This window comes from Lampetra fluviatilis, chromosome 5 (assembly GCF_964198595.1).
Source record: "Lampetra fluviatilis chromosome 5, kcLamFluv1.1, whole genome shotgun sequence".
NCBI lineage: Eukaryota > Metazoa > Chordata > Hyperoartia > Petromyzontiformes > Petromyzontidae > Lampetra > Lampetra fluviatilis.
In genome coordinates this window covers 676,242-694,100 of record NC_136279.1, presented here as the reverse complement: position 1 = coordinate 694,100, position 17,859 = coordinate 676,242, and the positions used below count along the sequence as shown (strand labels likewise).

Here is a 17,859-nt window from a genome sequence, read left to right as displayed (position 1 = left end):
TGGTACAAGGACGCGCATGAGATCATGGTGGACGAGGACCATGACTTTGACCATGGGATCTGCACGCTGCTCATCACGCAGGTGAACCGCAGGGCAGCACGAAGACAAAGATCCCCCGCGCAGCCTTATAGACTTTAGGCGCAGGTGTTATTAGCGAGCACCTGCTAAGGCCGACACGACACTAGTAGCGCGCAGTGTCGCCAGCATCGCACGTGGCCGCCTTTGTCTCACCAGTGCCGATGTTCAGACATCACGAAATCATCACAGGTTGTCAGCTGATCTTGCCAGACACCCACTAATTGTCCTTCTCCCTCTGCACCCTCCTCCCCAATCCCTTGCCCAGATCTCTCTCTATTCTCTATTCCTCCGTCATGCCCGGGCAGTACAGCGGGTCATGTTTTACTTGTGGGCTAACCCTCATTATTTCTGCACGTGTTGTGGGTTCAGTGCTGTTACTCAAGAGCACCAGTGTAGCATTAACTCAAAAGGTTGTCACTTGATTGAGGGCAGCTCGGTGGTAAATCCTGATGGCCCTTGCCACTGAGGCACGGCCGCGAATCAAACCCATTTGTCAGGGATCGTGGTGCAGTACGCACGGCATGGCAGACGAGGGGGAGGCCAACACCACAAAAGGCCGCCTTTGTATCCCCCTCATTTGAGGCTGAGTCGACCTAGGAGAAACCCAGGACCGATTGAAATAAGTCACTGGTGTTGGCCGTGAGCTGGAGTCAAACTCGAGTCGCTGGGTTGGTAGCGCAGCGTAGCGCTAGCCGCTACACCACCACACACAGACACACACAAGCCTTCGTGTTAAATTGACTTGCTTGGTCAGTCAGTCCCTTGTGATTGTACAGAGCCAAGGTAGGGAAGTCACATCCTGTGGTTGTGTTAGCTACAAGCTCACGGCCACGGGAGGGCAACATACACGGCCTGCAAACGACAGTCATCCTTCACTCGAGCACCTCAGCTGGAGGGGGATAGTTTTGACTTTGGGAATAGTGTTTTTTATCATCTTAAGTTATATATATATTTAAAAAAAATACACATCCCATCAGCAGCACGACCTTCTGTGAGTGTTTTTTTTCAGCACCATTGTTTTATTAGAAGCAAACTCTGGAGCGGTTCCGAAATTCGGTGGCTCATCAACAGAGTCAGACTTTGTTAAATCAACGCTGGTGATCTACCGCATGTTTCGGCGGGGACTTTTGCGGTGCGCAAAGTGCCGAGGCTCTCGACAAGGAGCGGGGGGGGGGTTCCCGCCCCTGGTGCGGAGACTCCGTGACGGCACAGAGAGGCGGCCGGCCGGCTCCTCTGCCGGGCACGAGACGGATGTGACTCGGCATTGGCCGTGACGTGTCGCCCGTGCAGGTGACCAAGAGGGATGCAGGGGTCTACGAAGTGCGCCTGAAGGATGACCGAGGGAAGGACATCAGCATTCTGAGACTCATAGACGATGGTTTGTTTTCTCTCTCACTCACTCACTCCCCTCATCCGACCCTATTTGGAAAGCAAGCTGACCTGCCATGCGCTGCGCACCGCGCGCTATAAATAGAAGACGCTGGGTCGCGGCTGTGTTGTTTGAGCAAATCCCGTTTTTAAATCAGGTGCTCCCACAATGTACGTGTTGTATGTTGAACGTCTTTCGCACCGTACGTGCTCATCGGAGGTGCGGGGGAAGGACATCGCACACGTGCTGGTGAAACGCGGCGCGTTGAGAGGAACGCGGAGAGAGTGACGATCGGGATTCGTGTCCTCTTCCCCTCCTTCTGTCTCTCTGTGCGTGGACAGCGTACGATGCCATGATGCAAGAGCTGTGCAGGATTAGTGGTGAGTAATACGCTGCCGGCCTGAACACAATTCCGACTTGAAAACTGTTTTATGAACGCATGATATGGCAAACAGAGAACCGGTATCAACCATCATCCTCTATGCACAGCCCATGATGCCGGTGATAATGATTGAATGAGATCTGCATATTTGTATTGGCAATAACGAAGTATTTCATCTTTTGCCGATGAGTCGACCTAACCCACTTGGATTCAAAAGCCTCAGTGATTGTCTGTTCAAACCAGCACTGAGGCTGTGCTCATCTTCCATTTACTGCCCTGAGCCAGTGGTGGAAATTCCACATTCCTATGGTGGGGGCGAGTCTATCCATAGGACAACCATTGTTGACTTCCCCAGAAGTAACCCCGGAGGGACGACGGGCCGAGTCAGCCCCTGAGCAGGGTTTGACCTCGCGACCTTCCGATTGCGAGCCGCTCACGCTTCCTGGCCCTATTACAAGTGGCCCAAACATTCCCCTGATGTCGTGAAACTTCGTTGCTGTGACCTTTTTTGAAAAAGCCACAAACCAGGCCGTGTTTTTGTGTTCGTGATGGGTCATTCGTCGCTGGCCAGACAGCCGTCGATTCCTTGTATATATGAGCAGTAACCGATTACCCTAGCTGGTGACCCTAGCTGGTGACCCTTACTGATGACCCTTGCCGATGACCCTTACCGATGACCCATGACGCTAGCCGATGACCCTAGCCGACGATGTCCAGTGGCGGTGGTCGCCCTGAGCGTGTCGTGTCGTGGTGCCCCCAGCTGAGTCGGCGTCCGAGCTGAAGCTGCAGGCCACGGCCGAGGGCATCAAACTCTACTCGGTGCTCAAGTACTGTCCCGAGGAGCTCAAGTTCTGCTGGTACCAGAGGTGAGCGTGCCCCCACGTGCGGCCACCCCCAGCTACAGCGCTGACTCCGGGGGGAGCGCGAATCCACAACACTTTTACACGCAACCGGTTTCGCCGTCCCGCGTGGTATCTCCGCTGCGTTCTCGGGTTGCGCCTCCGCGCGTCATCCGGCGCGATGTCAGACGTTTCGCTCCACGTGCCTGGAGCCTTGTTTGGGGACTGAATTCCGTGCGCGTGGAGGCGACGCGGCAGCTCGGGGCAGGGGGCGCGGGGTGGCCGCACTGCCCAGCGGCGCCCCCTGCTGGGCCACCGCCACTCGAACGCGACCCCCCCCTCCCCCCTTGCAGCCCCCCCCCTCACCGCACTATAAACGAAACTATTTTTGTTTGGCCAGGCAAGGACCCAGTGAGCTCAGTAGCTCGTTTTTAGAAGCGACTCGCCATCGCAAGTGACGTCTCAACGAAGCGGCTTGTCACAGCTTGCTGCCCTCCCCCCGTACCACCGATTAGCACGGTTGGCTACGTAAGTTGCACAATAAGTTCAACATACATTGATAGCATCACGTGGGAAGTTATCGCAGCCAAATACTCTCAACGCATGTTTTCTAAATGTCGACCCGAAGCAACCGTCCAGCGCTGTCGCCACCGCTAAAGCACCCAGAACGGCGGCGTGTAACGTTAGTTGCTGTTCCAAAACCCAACAACACGCCAATGCTCACTGAGAGGTGACGTCATCCTTTAGCGCTGCTCCACGACACAGAGTGGTACACCGCTTTCTGCAAGAGGCCCGGGGGGACGCTTTAGGGGCCGTCCATAAATGACGTCACGCACCTAGGGGGGGGGGGGTGAGAAATGTGACGTCACATCAAAATGCGCAACTTTAAATAAATATAGACAACACGTTCTACTGAATTAAATAGACTTTTTAATAAATGTTTTCTCCTACAACATCAGACAGAGTGCAGCGCCACATTAAATACGCACTACAATGACAATAGTTTAAAGCGATTTGAAGCATGTTTTATTTTTTTGGGGTGGGGGCAGAGCTTTGTGACATATTTGAGTGGGGGGGGGGGGTCTGACTTTTTGTGACGCCGTGTGACGATGGGGGGGGGGGGGGTCAAAAATCGTCCAAAATCGCGTGACGTCATTTATGGACGGCCCCTTAGCCTCGCGACGACGCGATTGCGACGGAACGGGTTGGATGAGTGGAGAGGGAGCAATTAACAAATATCCCTCGTGAAGAAGCTCCCGGCACGTGGTCTTAAACGTTGGGCATCGTCCCGAGCGACACGCGGCACGACCCGAGAACGCTTCCTCGAGCCGCGCGCCGACCGCCGCGGGACGGCTGTGCCGCACGCAGAGACACGAAGCTGGCGTCGACGGACAAGACGCGCAGCGGCGTGGTGAGCGACCAGCTCTACGTGCAGATCTACGAGCCGACCGACAAGGACAAGGGCAAGTACACGATGGAGCTGTTCGACGGCAAGGGCACGCACAAGCGCACCGTGGACGTGGCCGGCCAAGGTGAGTCGCCTCGTGTCCCACCGACACCTCGTGGCTCGTCGCTCCACAGCCCCAGTGAGAAGAGCCTCTCTCGGCTTCGCGCCTCTCACTACGAACCCCGCGCTTGCCCTCGGCAACTGTTTTGCACTGCGACCCGCGCCGTGGTGACCCCCACGACTTCTGTGGCCACCTGCACGGTGACCCTCGCCGCGTATCCCGCACGGTGTATGTAACGCGTGCCTCGTGTCTGTCCGCAGCGTTCGACGACGCCTACGCCGAGTTCCTGCGGCTGAAGTAAGTCGCGGCGCTACGGCTCGCGACGGGCTGCGCGCGATACCCCCCCCCCCCGTGGTGGCCACGCGGGGCCACCGTCGCCTGTTCCCCAGCCCTCCGTAGAGCACCGGTGCTGTGCACTGCACGCACGCGGCCTGCCCCGTAGCAGCAAAGCGGAGCGTGTTTGCTCTCGATTTGGTCGACGTGGTCGACGTTCGTCTACGCGGACAGCGCGTTTGACGAGTCACTGCTGGGTGACGGCCTCCCCATGGCGTCCAGGTAGTGGGGGTGATTTGACCATACTTCACCAGCCCTGGCCAGTGCGCTGGGAGGGTGCAGAACAACAGTAGCATGTCGCTGCGCTGTCGTGCCCACACCGCCTACCGCACCGGTCCCAGGCGACACGCGGCTCAAGCCACAGCGAAATCGAACAGCGACACGGAGGTGGGCGGCATTGCATGTACAGGAGCTCTCGGCCTTATCCAGACCACCCGCTCGACAAGAACTGAACGCGTGGCCATTTCGCCATCTCGGCCACCAACTCCGCGGGTTGAGAGCAGCAGCAGGAAGCAGCAGGAAGCAGCAGCAGCAGTGAGGCGAAGTCGGGGACCCCCGCGTGCGCCGAGGGCTCGCAGCGTCATCCTGTGGGGGGGGGGGGGGGGGGCCCACGGGACAACGCGGAGGGAGCAACAATAATTATTACAATGTTCATTACAATAATACAATAATACAATAATAATTACAATAATAGAATAATAATAATACAATAATAATTACAATCTGTTGTTGGAGAGAAATCCACTCACAATAGAAACCAACACCGGCTGATGCAATTACACAACTAGGATGCAATGTGTGTGTGTGTCGTGTGGGTGTGTCGTGTGTGTGTCGTGTGTGTGTGTGCAATGCATTTGTCAACATTTCGGTTGTGTGACATTATTCTCTCTCTCGCTGTTTCTCACAGAGCGGCTGCTATCGCAGAGAAGAGTACGTATCCAACAGAAGCCGCTCACACACCAAAACAACACTTTGCCTTCTCTTACCATCGCAGCGCCAAGCGCTTTCATTCGCTGAGAGTCGCGCGGCTTAAACATTCACGGCGCGTTCCGTCCATACAGACCGCGCCAGGGTGGTTGGTGGGCTGCCAGACGTGGTGACGATCCAGGAGGGAAAGGTGGGACCTCTACTTTCTCCTACACATCACGAGCTTGCTCATTCATCTTGATGTGAAGCTTTCGTGACTGCAGGAATCCATACTCTTTGGTTCTTTCGGTAAAGTCACGTGGTAGGTAGAGAATCAGACTGTTGTGTCTGCCTCAGCAGCAGACCACGCTTTCCCACCTGATGACGGACGCTTGTGTTGCGCCCGAAACGTCGTGATTTATTTTATTTTATACCTACGTGACTTTACCGAAAGAACCAAAGAGTATATAGCTGCTCATTCATTCATTCCCAGCGTTGCCTCCGCGTCGCGCTGTGAGTCTCGCACATGGAGGCGTCGCCGTGCGCACGCCGCGCACTTCGGACCGGTGAGGCTGGGCCTCCTCTAGGTCGACTCGGCCTTTAAACGCGCACCCGTCGCGTGTGCTCTCCCGCCCCCGCAGACCCTCAACCTGACGTGCGACCTGTGGGGCGAGCCCACGCCCGAGGTCGCGTGGCTGCGCAACGACCGCGAGCTGCACAGCGACGAGCACTTCGTCACCAAGTTCGAGTCGGGCCGCTACGCCAGCTTCACCATCAACGGCGTGAGCACGGCCGACTCGGGCAAGTACAGCGTCTACGTGAAGAACAAGTACGGCGCCGAGAACGGCGACTTCACCGTGAGTGTCTACCGGCCCGAGGACGCCGAGGACGACGAGGGCGGCCCCGCCGCGCTGGCCGCCGCCGCCACCAAGGAGGCCAAGAAGGCCGCCAGGAAGCAGTGACGGCGGCCGAACGCGCGCGGCCGTCACGGGCGGCAGCCCCCCCCCCCCACGGCCCCCACCCCCCCCCACGGCCCCCACCCCCCCACGGCCCCCACCCCCCCACGCCCCCCACCGTGTGCCACCCTTCACTCGCTCGCTGGCAGTGCACTTGTGCGGTACGCACGCTTCACCTCGGTCTGGGACGCCGCTCCAGTCGTGATGTTGGTCGACCTGTCGCTCGGGTTAGAGGGCTGCAGGGTACAACAACGCGGGGTCATTGCTGGTGAGGCCTCGTGCTGTGGCGGGGCGCAACCCGCGACGGTGCTGCCAGTGAGCGAGTTCACTGGCAGCACCGTCGCCCCACCACGGGGCCAGCCACACCCATAGCATGCACCACACTCATAGCGTGCACCACACTCATAGCATGCACCACGCCCACAGCGTGCACCACACTCATAGCGTGCACCACACTCACAGCGTGCACCACGCCCACAGCATGCACCACACTCATAGCATGCACCACACTCATAGCATGCACCACGCCCACAGCGTGCACCACACTCATAGCATGCACCACACTCATAGCATGCACCACGCCCACAGCGTGCACCACACTCATAGCATGCACCACGCCCACAGCGTGCACCACACTCATAGCGTGCACCACACTCATAGCATGCACCACGCCCACAGCGTGCACACACACTCATAGCATGCACCACACTCATAGCATGCACCACACTCATAGCATGCACCACACTCATAGCGTGCACCACACTCATAGCATGCACCACGCCCACAGCGTGCACCACACTCATAGCATGCACCACACTCATAGTGTGCACCACACTCATAGCATGCACCACACTCACAGCGTGCACCACGCCCACAGCGTGCACCACACTCATAGCATGCACCACACTCATAGCATGCACCACGCCCACAGCGTGCACCACACTCATAGCATGCACCACACTCATAGCATGCACCACACTCACAGCGTGCACCACACTCACAGCGTGCACCACGCCCACAGCGTGCACCACACTCACAGCGTGCACCACACTCATAGCATGCACCACACTCACAGCGTGCACCACACTCACAGCGTGCACCACACTCATAGCGTGCACCACACTCATAGCATGCACCACACTCATAGCATGCACCACGCCCACAGCGTGCACCACGCCCACAGCGTGCACCACACTCACAGCGTGCACCACACTCATAGCGTGCACCACACTCATAGCATGCACCACACTCATAGCGTGCACCACACTCATAGCATGCACCACACTCACAGCGTGCACCACACTCATAGCGTGCACCACACTCATAGCATGCACCACGCCCACAGCGTGCACCACACTCATAGCATGCACCACACTCATAGCATGCACCACGCCCACAGCGTGCACCACACTCATAGCGTGCACACACACTCATAGCATGCACCACACTCATAGCGTGCACCACACTCATAGCGTGCACACACACTCATAGCATGCACCACACTCATAGCGTGCACCACACTCATAGCATGCACCACACTCACAGCGTGCACCACACTCATAGCATGCACCACGCCCACAGCGTGCACCACACTCATAGCGTGCACACACACTCATAGCATGCACCACACTCATAGCATGCACCACGCCCACAGCGTGCACCACACTCATAGCGTGCACCACACTCATAGCGTGCACCACACTCATAGCGTGCACCACACTCATAGCGTGCACCACTCCCACAGCGTGCACCACACTCATAGCGTGCACCACACTCATAGCATGCACCACGCCCACAGCGTGCACCACACTCATAGCGTGCACCACACTCATAGCATGCACCACGCCCACAGCGTGCACCACACTCATAGCATGCACCACGCCCACAGCGTGCACCACACTCATAGCGTGCACCACACTCATAGCGTGCACCACACTCATAGCATGCACCACACTCATAGCGTGCACCACACTCATAGCATGCACCACACTCATAGCGTGCACCACTCCCACAGCGTGCACCACACTCATAGCATGCACCACACTCATAGCGTGCACCACACTCACAGCATGCACCACACTCATAGCGTGCACCACACTCACAGCGTGCACCACACTCATAGCGTGCACCACACTCATAGCATGCACCACTCCCACAGCGTGCACCACACTCATAGCATGCACCACACTCATAGCGTGCACCACTCCCACAGCGTGCACCACACTCATAGCATGCACCACTCCCACAGCGTGCACCACACTCATAGCATGCACCACTCCCACAGCGTGCACCACACTCATAGCATGCACCACACTCATAGCGTGCACCACACTCATAGCATGCACCACACTCATAGCATGCACCACTCCCACAGCGTGCACCACACTCATAGCGTGCACCACACTCATAGCATGCACCACACTCATAGCGTGCACCACTCCCACAGCGTGCACCACACTCATAGCATGCACCACTCCCACAGCGTGCACCACACTCATAGCATGCACCACTCCCACAGCGTGCACCACACTCATAGCATGCACCACTCCCACAGCGTGCACCACACTCATAGCATGCACCACTCCCACAGCGTGCACCACACTCATAGCATGCACCACTCCCACAGCGTGCACCACACTCATAGCGTGCACCACACTCATAGCATGCACCACACTCATAGCGTGCACCACTCCCACAGCGTGCACCACACTCATAGCATGCACCACTCCCACAGCGTGCACCACACTCATAGCATGCACCACTCCCACAGCGTGCACCACACTCATAGCATGCACCACTCCCACAGCGTGCACCACACTCATAGCATGCACCACTCCCACAGCGTGCACCACACTCATAGCGTGCACCACTCCCACAGCGTGCACCACACTCATAGCATGCACCACTCCCACAGCGTGCACCACACTCATAGCGTGCACCACACTCATAGCGTGCACCACACTCATAGCGTGCACCACTCCCACAGCGTGCACCACACTCATAGCATGCACCACTCCCACAGCGTGCACCACACTCATAGCATGCACCACTCCCACAGCGTGCACCACACTCATAGCGTGCACCACACTCATAGCATGCACCACACTCATAGCGTGCACCACTCCCACAGCGTGCACCACACTCATAGCATGCACCACTCCCACAGCGTGCACCACACTCATAGCATGCACCACTCCCACAGCGTGCACCACACTCATAGCATGCACCACTCCCACAGCGTGCACCACACTCATAGCATGCACCACTCCCACAGCGTGCACCACACTCATAGCGTGCACCACTCCCACAGCGTGCACCACACTCATAGCATGCACCACTCCCACAGCGTGCACCACACTCATAGCGTGCACCACACTCATAGCGTGCACCACACTCATAGCGTGCACCACTCCCACAGCGTGCACCACACTCATAGCATGCACCACTCCCACAGCGTGCACCACACTCATAGCGTGCACCACACTCATAGCGTGCACCACACTCATAGCGTGCACCACTCCCACAGCGTGCACCACACTCATAGCGTGCACCACACTCATAGCATGCACCACACTCATAGCATGCACCACACTCATAGCGTGCACCACACTCATAGCGTGCACCACACTCACAGCGTGCACCACTCCCACCCCCAGACACAATTCTGGCCCTTTCACTGTCTGCACCGTTGGCAGTTTTCACCTTTGGAGTGTTTCGTATTGCTGAAGACTGAAAAGTGGACGGCACGATTAGTAGAGGTGTTGACGTTGAGAATGTGTCCGGGAAGGGAAGAGGGATGAGGGAGGGATGAGGAAGGGAAGAGGAAGGGATGAGGGAGGGGTGAGGGTCACGGAGAGAGAAGGCCTGAGAGGAGGCCCCGTGTGAGGCGGGGCGCGAGTTTTGTGACGGCCCCTGCAAGTGACATTGTGATGGGAGTGATTCTTATAAATTTTAAAAGATGGGAGTTTCCTTTTGTGATGAAATGGTTGGGTACATTTTAGTGGAGATCCACGACTACCCGCCGGATATTTTAAAGCCAAGCAAATGCGTACACACGCGCTGTGAGCATTGCAATGAGCGCATGTGAGACCGGAGCACATGCAGGGTAACAGTCAAACGGCAAGTCTGCGCATTGGACAACATTCACCTTTAACAGTGGGCGACAGTCATCGGTCGATATTCAACATGCAAATCCATAGGATAATCACTGCCCACTTCCCGCGAAGTAGTACCCATTGTATCGACCCTGGAGAGATGATGGTTGGCCTAAGGAAGCTAAGGCTGCGGTAACAATCTGGCCTTTTCCCATGGGTAGTGCTGCATGCAATGTCACGATGAGAACTGTCCGTGCCATTCGATAACTAGCGTGATCTTGCCCAAAACACGATTCTGGAGACTACAGATCCACACAAAGAGCACCGTGTGTTGAAATTCGGGGTTTTGAGCTATCACATTTTTCAGAAAAGTGCACGCAACCCGTGCATCTAATCACGACAGAACTCGACATTGAGGTCCCACAGACCCAGTACGATCGACCGGAGTGTGTTTGTCAATTCCTCAGTCTCGACGAGCCGTGTATGAAAAAAGTCTACAGTGTTCCGATAACCCTTGCCACCGATGTAGCGTGTGCCCTCTGCCCTGACGCCGGTAATAAACACATCACAAACTAACCCCCACGCTATCCTCACTCGCGCCTCGTCTGTGCACGCCACTCCCCGCGGCCCCCACAGCTCACAGCGCCGTCTGCAAGCTCCAAACGTCGGGAGGGCTCGACGCGCTCAGCTGCCAGCGGCTCCCTGGCTCCATCAGCGCCGCCCAGTTGTGCATGGCCACTCCCACTCGACCACTAGCCTGCACACACACACTCAGTGAGTGGCCTCCGTGAGTGGCCACACAGTGAGTGGCCTCCGTGAGTTGCCACACACTCAGTGAGTGGCCTCCGTGAGTGGCCACACACTCAGTGAGTGGCCTCCGTGAGTTGACACACACTTAGTGAGTGGCCTCCGTGAGTTGCCACACACTCAGTGAGTGGCCTCCGTGAGTTGACGCACACTCAGTGAGTGGCCTCCGTGAGTTGATGCACACTCAGTGAGTGGCCTCCGTGAGTGGCCACACACTCAGTGAGTGGCCTCCGTGAGTGGCCACACACTCAGTGAGTGGCCTCCGTGAGTGGCCACACACTCAGTGAGTGGCCTCCGTGAGTTGACACACACTAAGTGAGTGGCCTCCGTGAGTGGCCACACACTCCGTGAGTGGCCACACACTCAGTGAGTGGCCACACACTCAGTGAGTGGCCTCCGTGAGTTGACACACACTCAGTGAGTGGCCTCCGTGAGTGGCCACACACTCAGTGAGTGGCCTCCGTGAGTGGCCACACACTCAGTGAGTGGCCACACAGTGAGTTTCCGCACACTCAGTGAGTGGCCTCCGTGAGTGGCCACACACTCAGTGAGTGGCCTCCGTGAGTGGCCACACACTCAGTGAGTGTCCTCCGTGAGTGGCCACACACTCAGTGAGTGGCCTCCGTGAGTTGCCACACACTCAGTGAGTGGCCACACAGTGAGTTTCCGCACACTCAGTGAGTGGCCTCCGTGAGTGGCCACACACTCAGTGAGTGGCCTCCGTGAGTGGCCACACACTCAGTGAGTGGCCTCCGTGAGTTTCCGCACACTCAGTGAGTGGCCTCCGTGAGTGGCCACACACTCAGTGAGTGGCCTCCGTGAGTGGCCACACACTCAGTGAGTGTCCTCAGTGAGTGGCCACACTCAGTGAGTGGCCTCCGTGAGTTGCCACACACTCAGTGAGTGGCCACACAGTGAGTTTCCGCACACTCAGTGAGTGGCCTCCGTGAGTGGCCACACACTCAGTGAGTGGCCTCCGTGAGTGGCCACACACTCAGTGAGTGGCCTCCGTGAGTGGCCACACACTCAGTGAGTGGCCTCCGCGAGTGGCCACACACTCAGTGAGTGGCCACACAGTGAGTTTCCGCACACTCAGTGAGTGGCCTCCGTGAGTGGCCACACACTCAGTGAGTGGCCTCCGTGAGTGGCCACACACTCAGTGAGTGGCCACACAGTGAGTTTCCGCACACTCAGTGAGTGGCCTCCGTGAGTGGCCATACACTCAGTGAGTGGCCTCCGTGAGTGGCCACACACTCAATGAGTGGCCTCCGTGAGTGGCCACACACTCAGTGAGTGGCCTCCGTGAGTTTCCGCACACACAGTGAGTGGCCTCCGTGATTGGCCACACTCAGTGAGTGGCCTCCGTGAGTGGCCACACACTCAGTGAGTGGCCTCCGTGAGTGGCCACACACACAGTGAGTGGCCTTCGTGAGTGGCCACACAGTGAGTGGCCTCCGTGAGTTGTCACACACTCAGTGAGTGGCCTCCGTGAGTTGCCACACACTCAGTGAGTGGCCTCCGTGAGTGGCCACACACTCAGTGAGTGGCCTCCGTGAGTGGCCACACACTCAGTGAGTGGCCTCCGTGAGTGCCCACACACTCAGTGAGTGGCCTCCGTGAGTGGCCACACACTCAGTGAGTGTCCCCCGTGAGTGGCCACACACTCAGTGAGTGTCCCCCGTGAGTGGCCACACACTCAGTGAGTGGCCTCCGTGAGTGGCCACACACTCAGTGAGTGGCCTCCGTGAGTGGTCACTCACTCAGTGAGTGGCCTCCGTGAGTGGTCACACACTTAGTGAGTGTCCCCCGTGAGTGGCCACACACTCAGTGAGTGGCCTCCGTGAGTGGCCATACACTCAGTGAGTGGCCTCCGTGAGTGGCCACACACTCAGTGAGTGTCCCCCGTGAGTGGCCACACACTCAGTGAGTGTCCCCCGTGAGTGGCCACACACTCAGTGAGTGGCCTCCGGCTCTTCATCACGTTGGCCCCACCACCTACTCAGACGGCCCCACCTTTTGTGGACAGTTTCGCGGGTCGAGAATGAGGCCAGAAAGTTTCTCTAACCGCAACAGAATGCTGAATGTGGCGAATGCTTTACAGGGACACAGCCTCAATGCCCCCACTGCGACTTTCCCAGCCACGGCCAGGCGTGTGGTAGATGGACAACTCCCGCGTCCCACCTCCTTGAAACCGGTGGCGACCCAAGGGTCACTGCTGCATTCACAGACGGGCGAACGTTCGAGGGGTCTCAGATTCGTTCAGACACACGCGCGCGCACTCTCTACGGCGGGCTACCACGGTGTGTGTGTGTGTGGGTGTGCGAGACTCGAACGATCGGCACGCGTCTTGATTTCACCCCCGCACCTCGAAGCGCGCGTGCCACCCACAAAGCGCGCGCACCGCTGCTAACAGCACCGCCTCGCCGAGCCGCGAGGCGTCCCCGCCTGCACGGAGCACTGCGGGCGCGGGGGAGGAGAGGGAGGAAGATGTCTCTAGGCACCTAAGCGTCACTGTCAGCAGGCTCGCGTGAGTGGTCCTTCACACACCCCACGAGGTTGATCACCGTCACTCCGAGATGCGTCGCGTATTCCACAGCTACTAATTGTACGCACCCTGCACGCAGCACGATTTGCATCAGCAATGTAACAATTGTATGTTGAGACTTGAACATCATTCCATTGTGCTACCTGCAAGAAAAACCGCCGAGTGCATAGGAGAGTGAAATTATCTCTGATGGCAGCCCTGATGCCCTGAGCCAGTGGTGGAAATTCTACGTTCCTTCGATGCCACGCAAACTCCTGCATTGTTGTGGAGCATTGCGCGTAAAATCAAATATAAGCATAACTCTGGCCTGCGTGTCCACGTTTACATGAAACGTATTTATAATCAATCAGCCCATTGGCTTTGTTGGCCAATACTATGAAGCAGCATTTGTTATGAAGCGAGACCACGTGTTTGCAAAGTTATGTGGTCTCATCAGCAGCCCGATTTGTTATACACATCCTGCTGGGTTTCCAGCTGTTATTTGCGTGGGTACTCTATCTAAACTATTGGGCCCTATTGAACGAACAATCAGTATTATATTTACTAAAGTAGACACCTTTGAACCCCGGTAATCCGTGGCCCATAGCGCGGTTGTCGACGCAACTGCAGTGGCTTGCAGTGCTCAATCTGTACGACGGGGGGCAGCACCACACCACGGCTCGTTCAGGGCCATCATCTCTGCAGCCAACGCAGCTGCCGGCGATTTCCACCGGAGTGTTTGAATGGTTATGTGATTGGTTTGATAGGCTATGATGCCAATGATGTTCAAGTATACGAGAATCATTTCAAATCACAGCGGGCTGCTATTACTCAATTTGCCGTGTGTGAGCAGCCCTCCGTTACCGAGCCACGTATCGGCTGATTACGTGTTATGATCACTTTCATTCAAAATAATGTAAACCTTCCCAAATAGTAAAACAACAGGTGCTCGACTTGCTCAGGCAAGATATTTCTGTGGCAATTGACACGGAGAACCTGGGTTCGAATGCGGGTATCAAATGCCTGTGATTATGTCAGGTTTTCAGGTGCAGCGAGCTGATTTGTTCAGCGCGGTCACCAATGATTGCACACACAATACGGAGAGACAAGGTTCATCATGAATGGTCTATTCAATTGTGAGGGGGAAGGGGGTGATGGTGGCGTAGTCGTTAGAGGACTGCGCCATGAACCTGGGCCACCCGAGGTCGATTGCCAGCCACGGCTAAAACATTAGCTTTCTGAGCATTACGTTAACTCTGACACCTCGACTAATCAGCTAATCTGAGACCGGATCCCGCGTATCAAAGTAATCCGACCCTGTCGCCTGCCGTGTGGTGTCCCGCGTGCTCGAGGTGGTGGTGGCTCGGGCCGTGGGTGAGATCCGCATGGCCATGTGCGTCTCCGAGGTGTCGCATCCGGCCCCGGAGCCACAGCCGGAGGAGCCGGAGACTCGACCCAAGTACCAAGGTGACGACGACACTCACGGAGGCCCCTTGCTGCTCTGCTGCATTGCGATGGACATCTGCCTTTGCAGTGCAATCAGACCACGGTCATGCACACGGTCGTGCGAGCGTGCACAGGCGCCGTATGCGGGATGCGGGCGGCCTTGCGATGTTTCCACAAACTTGCAGTCTTGCAAGCAACCAATCAGAGGAGAACGGTGGCGCAGGCGTTGATGCGCTGCGCTGCGAACCCGGTGACCTGAGTTCGATTCCACGACCACGGCTATCATCAGTGGAGATTGATGTGGGAACTGGCCCCTGCATTTGCCCCACCCCCTGACCCCTTCACCATCCTGCACGAACCAGCATGGTGAAGTATGGTTGAACACCCCCATGATTGACCCCTCATGGGGAGGCCATCCAGAATGAATTGACAAAACGGCCGTCACAATGGACCCTTTAAGGCCGTCCCATACAGCATGATACTGCAGTTATTGAAGTCAAAGCGGCTCGCTGAATACAAATGCCTTGGGTGGGTATGCATGGAAGCCCTTGAACAACAATTGTGACGACTTTACATCGCTATGGCAGGGATCAGTCTGTCCATCGATTTTGTATCCCCACGAAATGGGTATGTATTTTAGCGACCTGAAAAATGATGGGTTCGATCCAAGGCCACAGTCAATCGGCAGGCAGGTTATGTGTGGTGGGGTAAAGTGTGGGTACTGCCTGAATATCTGGCCAGCGTTGAGGAGTTGGCAAATGCCCTCCAGAGTGCCTCTGCAAAGCGCTCTCTCTCTCTTTCGTAGAAGCCCTTTTTCCAGCAGTCGCGTGAGCAAGCAATTGCAGCGCTGCGCCGCTACCCTTTTCCTCGAGTGAAGGAGACGCATTCGTGGGCTGATGCGCCCTCATCAAAGACGAGCTGCTGCTGAGTCACACGTGCCACGTGGGGCCGTGCCCAAAGCACCGGGGCGTGGGGAAACCCTGCCACCTCTTGCGCATTGTGAAGTGTCCTTCGTTCTCTGTATGAGCCAGGTTATGACTCGGCGTGGCAACCTTGCCACGAGGTGGCTAAGAGATGGCAGTAACGCAATCGATTCTTAAATCTATCTGTGCGTGGCTTTATTTGCATGATGGGTTTTCTCCGGTACCTTTGCTTTCCTCCCCACATCAAGCCAAACATTCGTGACCAAAAATTGTCAAACATCACAATGCAGAACCGTCCTGAAATAAGTCTTGCGCATCGGTGAGGTGTTCTTGATTAAATAAAGGGCACTCGTTATTTACATTCGCATTCCACCTTCGGTGCACGGATTGAGCAAACGTTGCTCAGTCCGCGCTGGCAGCGAGGCCCTGTCCGTGCCTGTGGGATGGCTCCACATTCCTCCGCGTTATTTTCATGCTCCCACAGCCACGAAGCCAAAGAGCGAAAAGGGGCCAAAAAAAACAACCGACGAGAAGAAGAAGAAGAAGAAGCCGCCCATCGATGTCAATAACGGCGATGACGGCGGCGACGGCGGCGACGGCGGCACGGAGAGGCGCACGGCTGAGGAATCTGACGTGGAGGGCGCTCAGCCGAGCGCCTGAACGCTGCCGGGTGAACGCACTCACTCAGCAGCGCGTGAGTGGGCAACCTGGATCGCCCCACACCTGTGTGGGAACACACGCCTCTCCCTTACTACCTGCGGCCGCGGCTTGTTCTGTTTTATGTAGTGGCTTTACAAATGATGGAAACGCTCGATATCTTTGCAACAGATCAGGCGGCACTGTGTTCAGAGTGTTTGACCCACAATTGGAAGGTCATATGTTCAAGGCCATTTTGGGGGTTGGGCTTAGCCCGTTATTCTTCTGGGATTGGTAAGTTGAGTACCACTTTGTGGGATCTTAAGAATATGTTTGCTATGAATGGATTGGCCACAATAATCGGAATGTGGAATTCCCACCACGGTGCTGCCAATGGAGATGGGTGCCGTTCCATTGCTCAGTTGCACAAAGGAACTGCGATGAGTATTTTGGTTAATTTGCTCGACCAACATTTGCATTCATGGAGCCATTGGTGTTCCAAACTAAATTGTCTCAAAGCCAGTGGTGTTCACTAATTTCCAGAGGGGGGGCACTTTCGCTGGTAAGACATCATCAGTTTTAGGGCCGCCATACATTTGAAACTACTGGGGTTGACAGCACGACGGGGCGATGTTTTCACAGCTGTTGCGTATTGTCGAGGGTCACACGTCAGGGGCCGCCACTAGCGACCACTGCTCTGAGCTGCAGATTGTGGGAATGCATAACCACTGACAAAGTGTCAAACATCCGTCGCGCAGTGAGATGTTGCAAGTTTGGCCGATGAGCACCCTGGCAAATGATGCCCTCCACTCCCACACTGCAATTCCGCTCATTACCGACCGCACCTTTTGGTGACTGCTGATGGAAATAACGTTGGGGAAATCAAGGCTCTGTAATTCGTCAATGTGTTCCACTTTTTACAAAATCTATTTGATCTTTATTGCTGTGATAAATATTAGCGCGTGTGTAAAACCACGTCTCCGTGGAGACACCGGCCCTGAGACCTCGTCACAACATGCTTTGACAAACCACAAAAACGCTGCTGAAGTAACACAACT

General features: G+C 56.4%; 1 protein-coding gene across 1 annotated transcript in view; it reads left to right on the top strand.

Annotated features, from left to right (window-relative positions):
• Positions 1–16,881, top strand: part of LOC144932306 (myomesin-1-like) — a 46,527-nt gene extending 29,646 nt beyond the window's left edge. Inside the window, exons 28-38 of the mRNA XM_078856246.1 lie at positions 2–81; positions 1,369–1,456; positions 1,789–1,827; positions 2,590–2,695; positions 4,037–4,200; positions 4,437–4,473; positions 5,417–5,439; positions 5,571–5,626; positions 6,057–6,272; positions 15,149–15,263; positions 16,650–16,881. Coding sequence (XP_078712372.1) covers positions 2–81; positions 1,369–1,456; positions 1,789–1,827; positions 2,590–2,695; positions 4,037–4,200; positions 4,437–4,473; positions 5,417–5,439; positions 5,571–5,626; positions 6,057–6,272; positions 15,149–15,263; positions 16,650–16,825 — 1,100 coding nt within the window. The 3' untranslated portion in view covers positions 16,826–16,881. The remainder of the gene's footprint in view (position 1; positions 82–1,368; positions 1,457–1,788; positions 1,828–2,589; positions 2,696–4,036; positions 4,201–4,436; positions 4,474–5,416; positions 5,440–5,570; positions 5,627–6,056; positions 6,273–15,148; positions 15,264–16,649) is intronic.
• Positions 16,882–17,859: the final 978 nt, after the last annotated feature.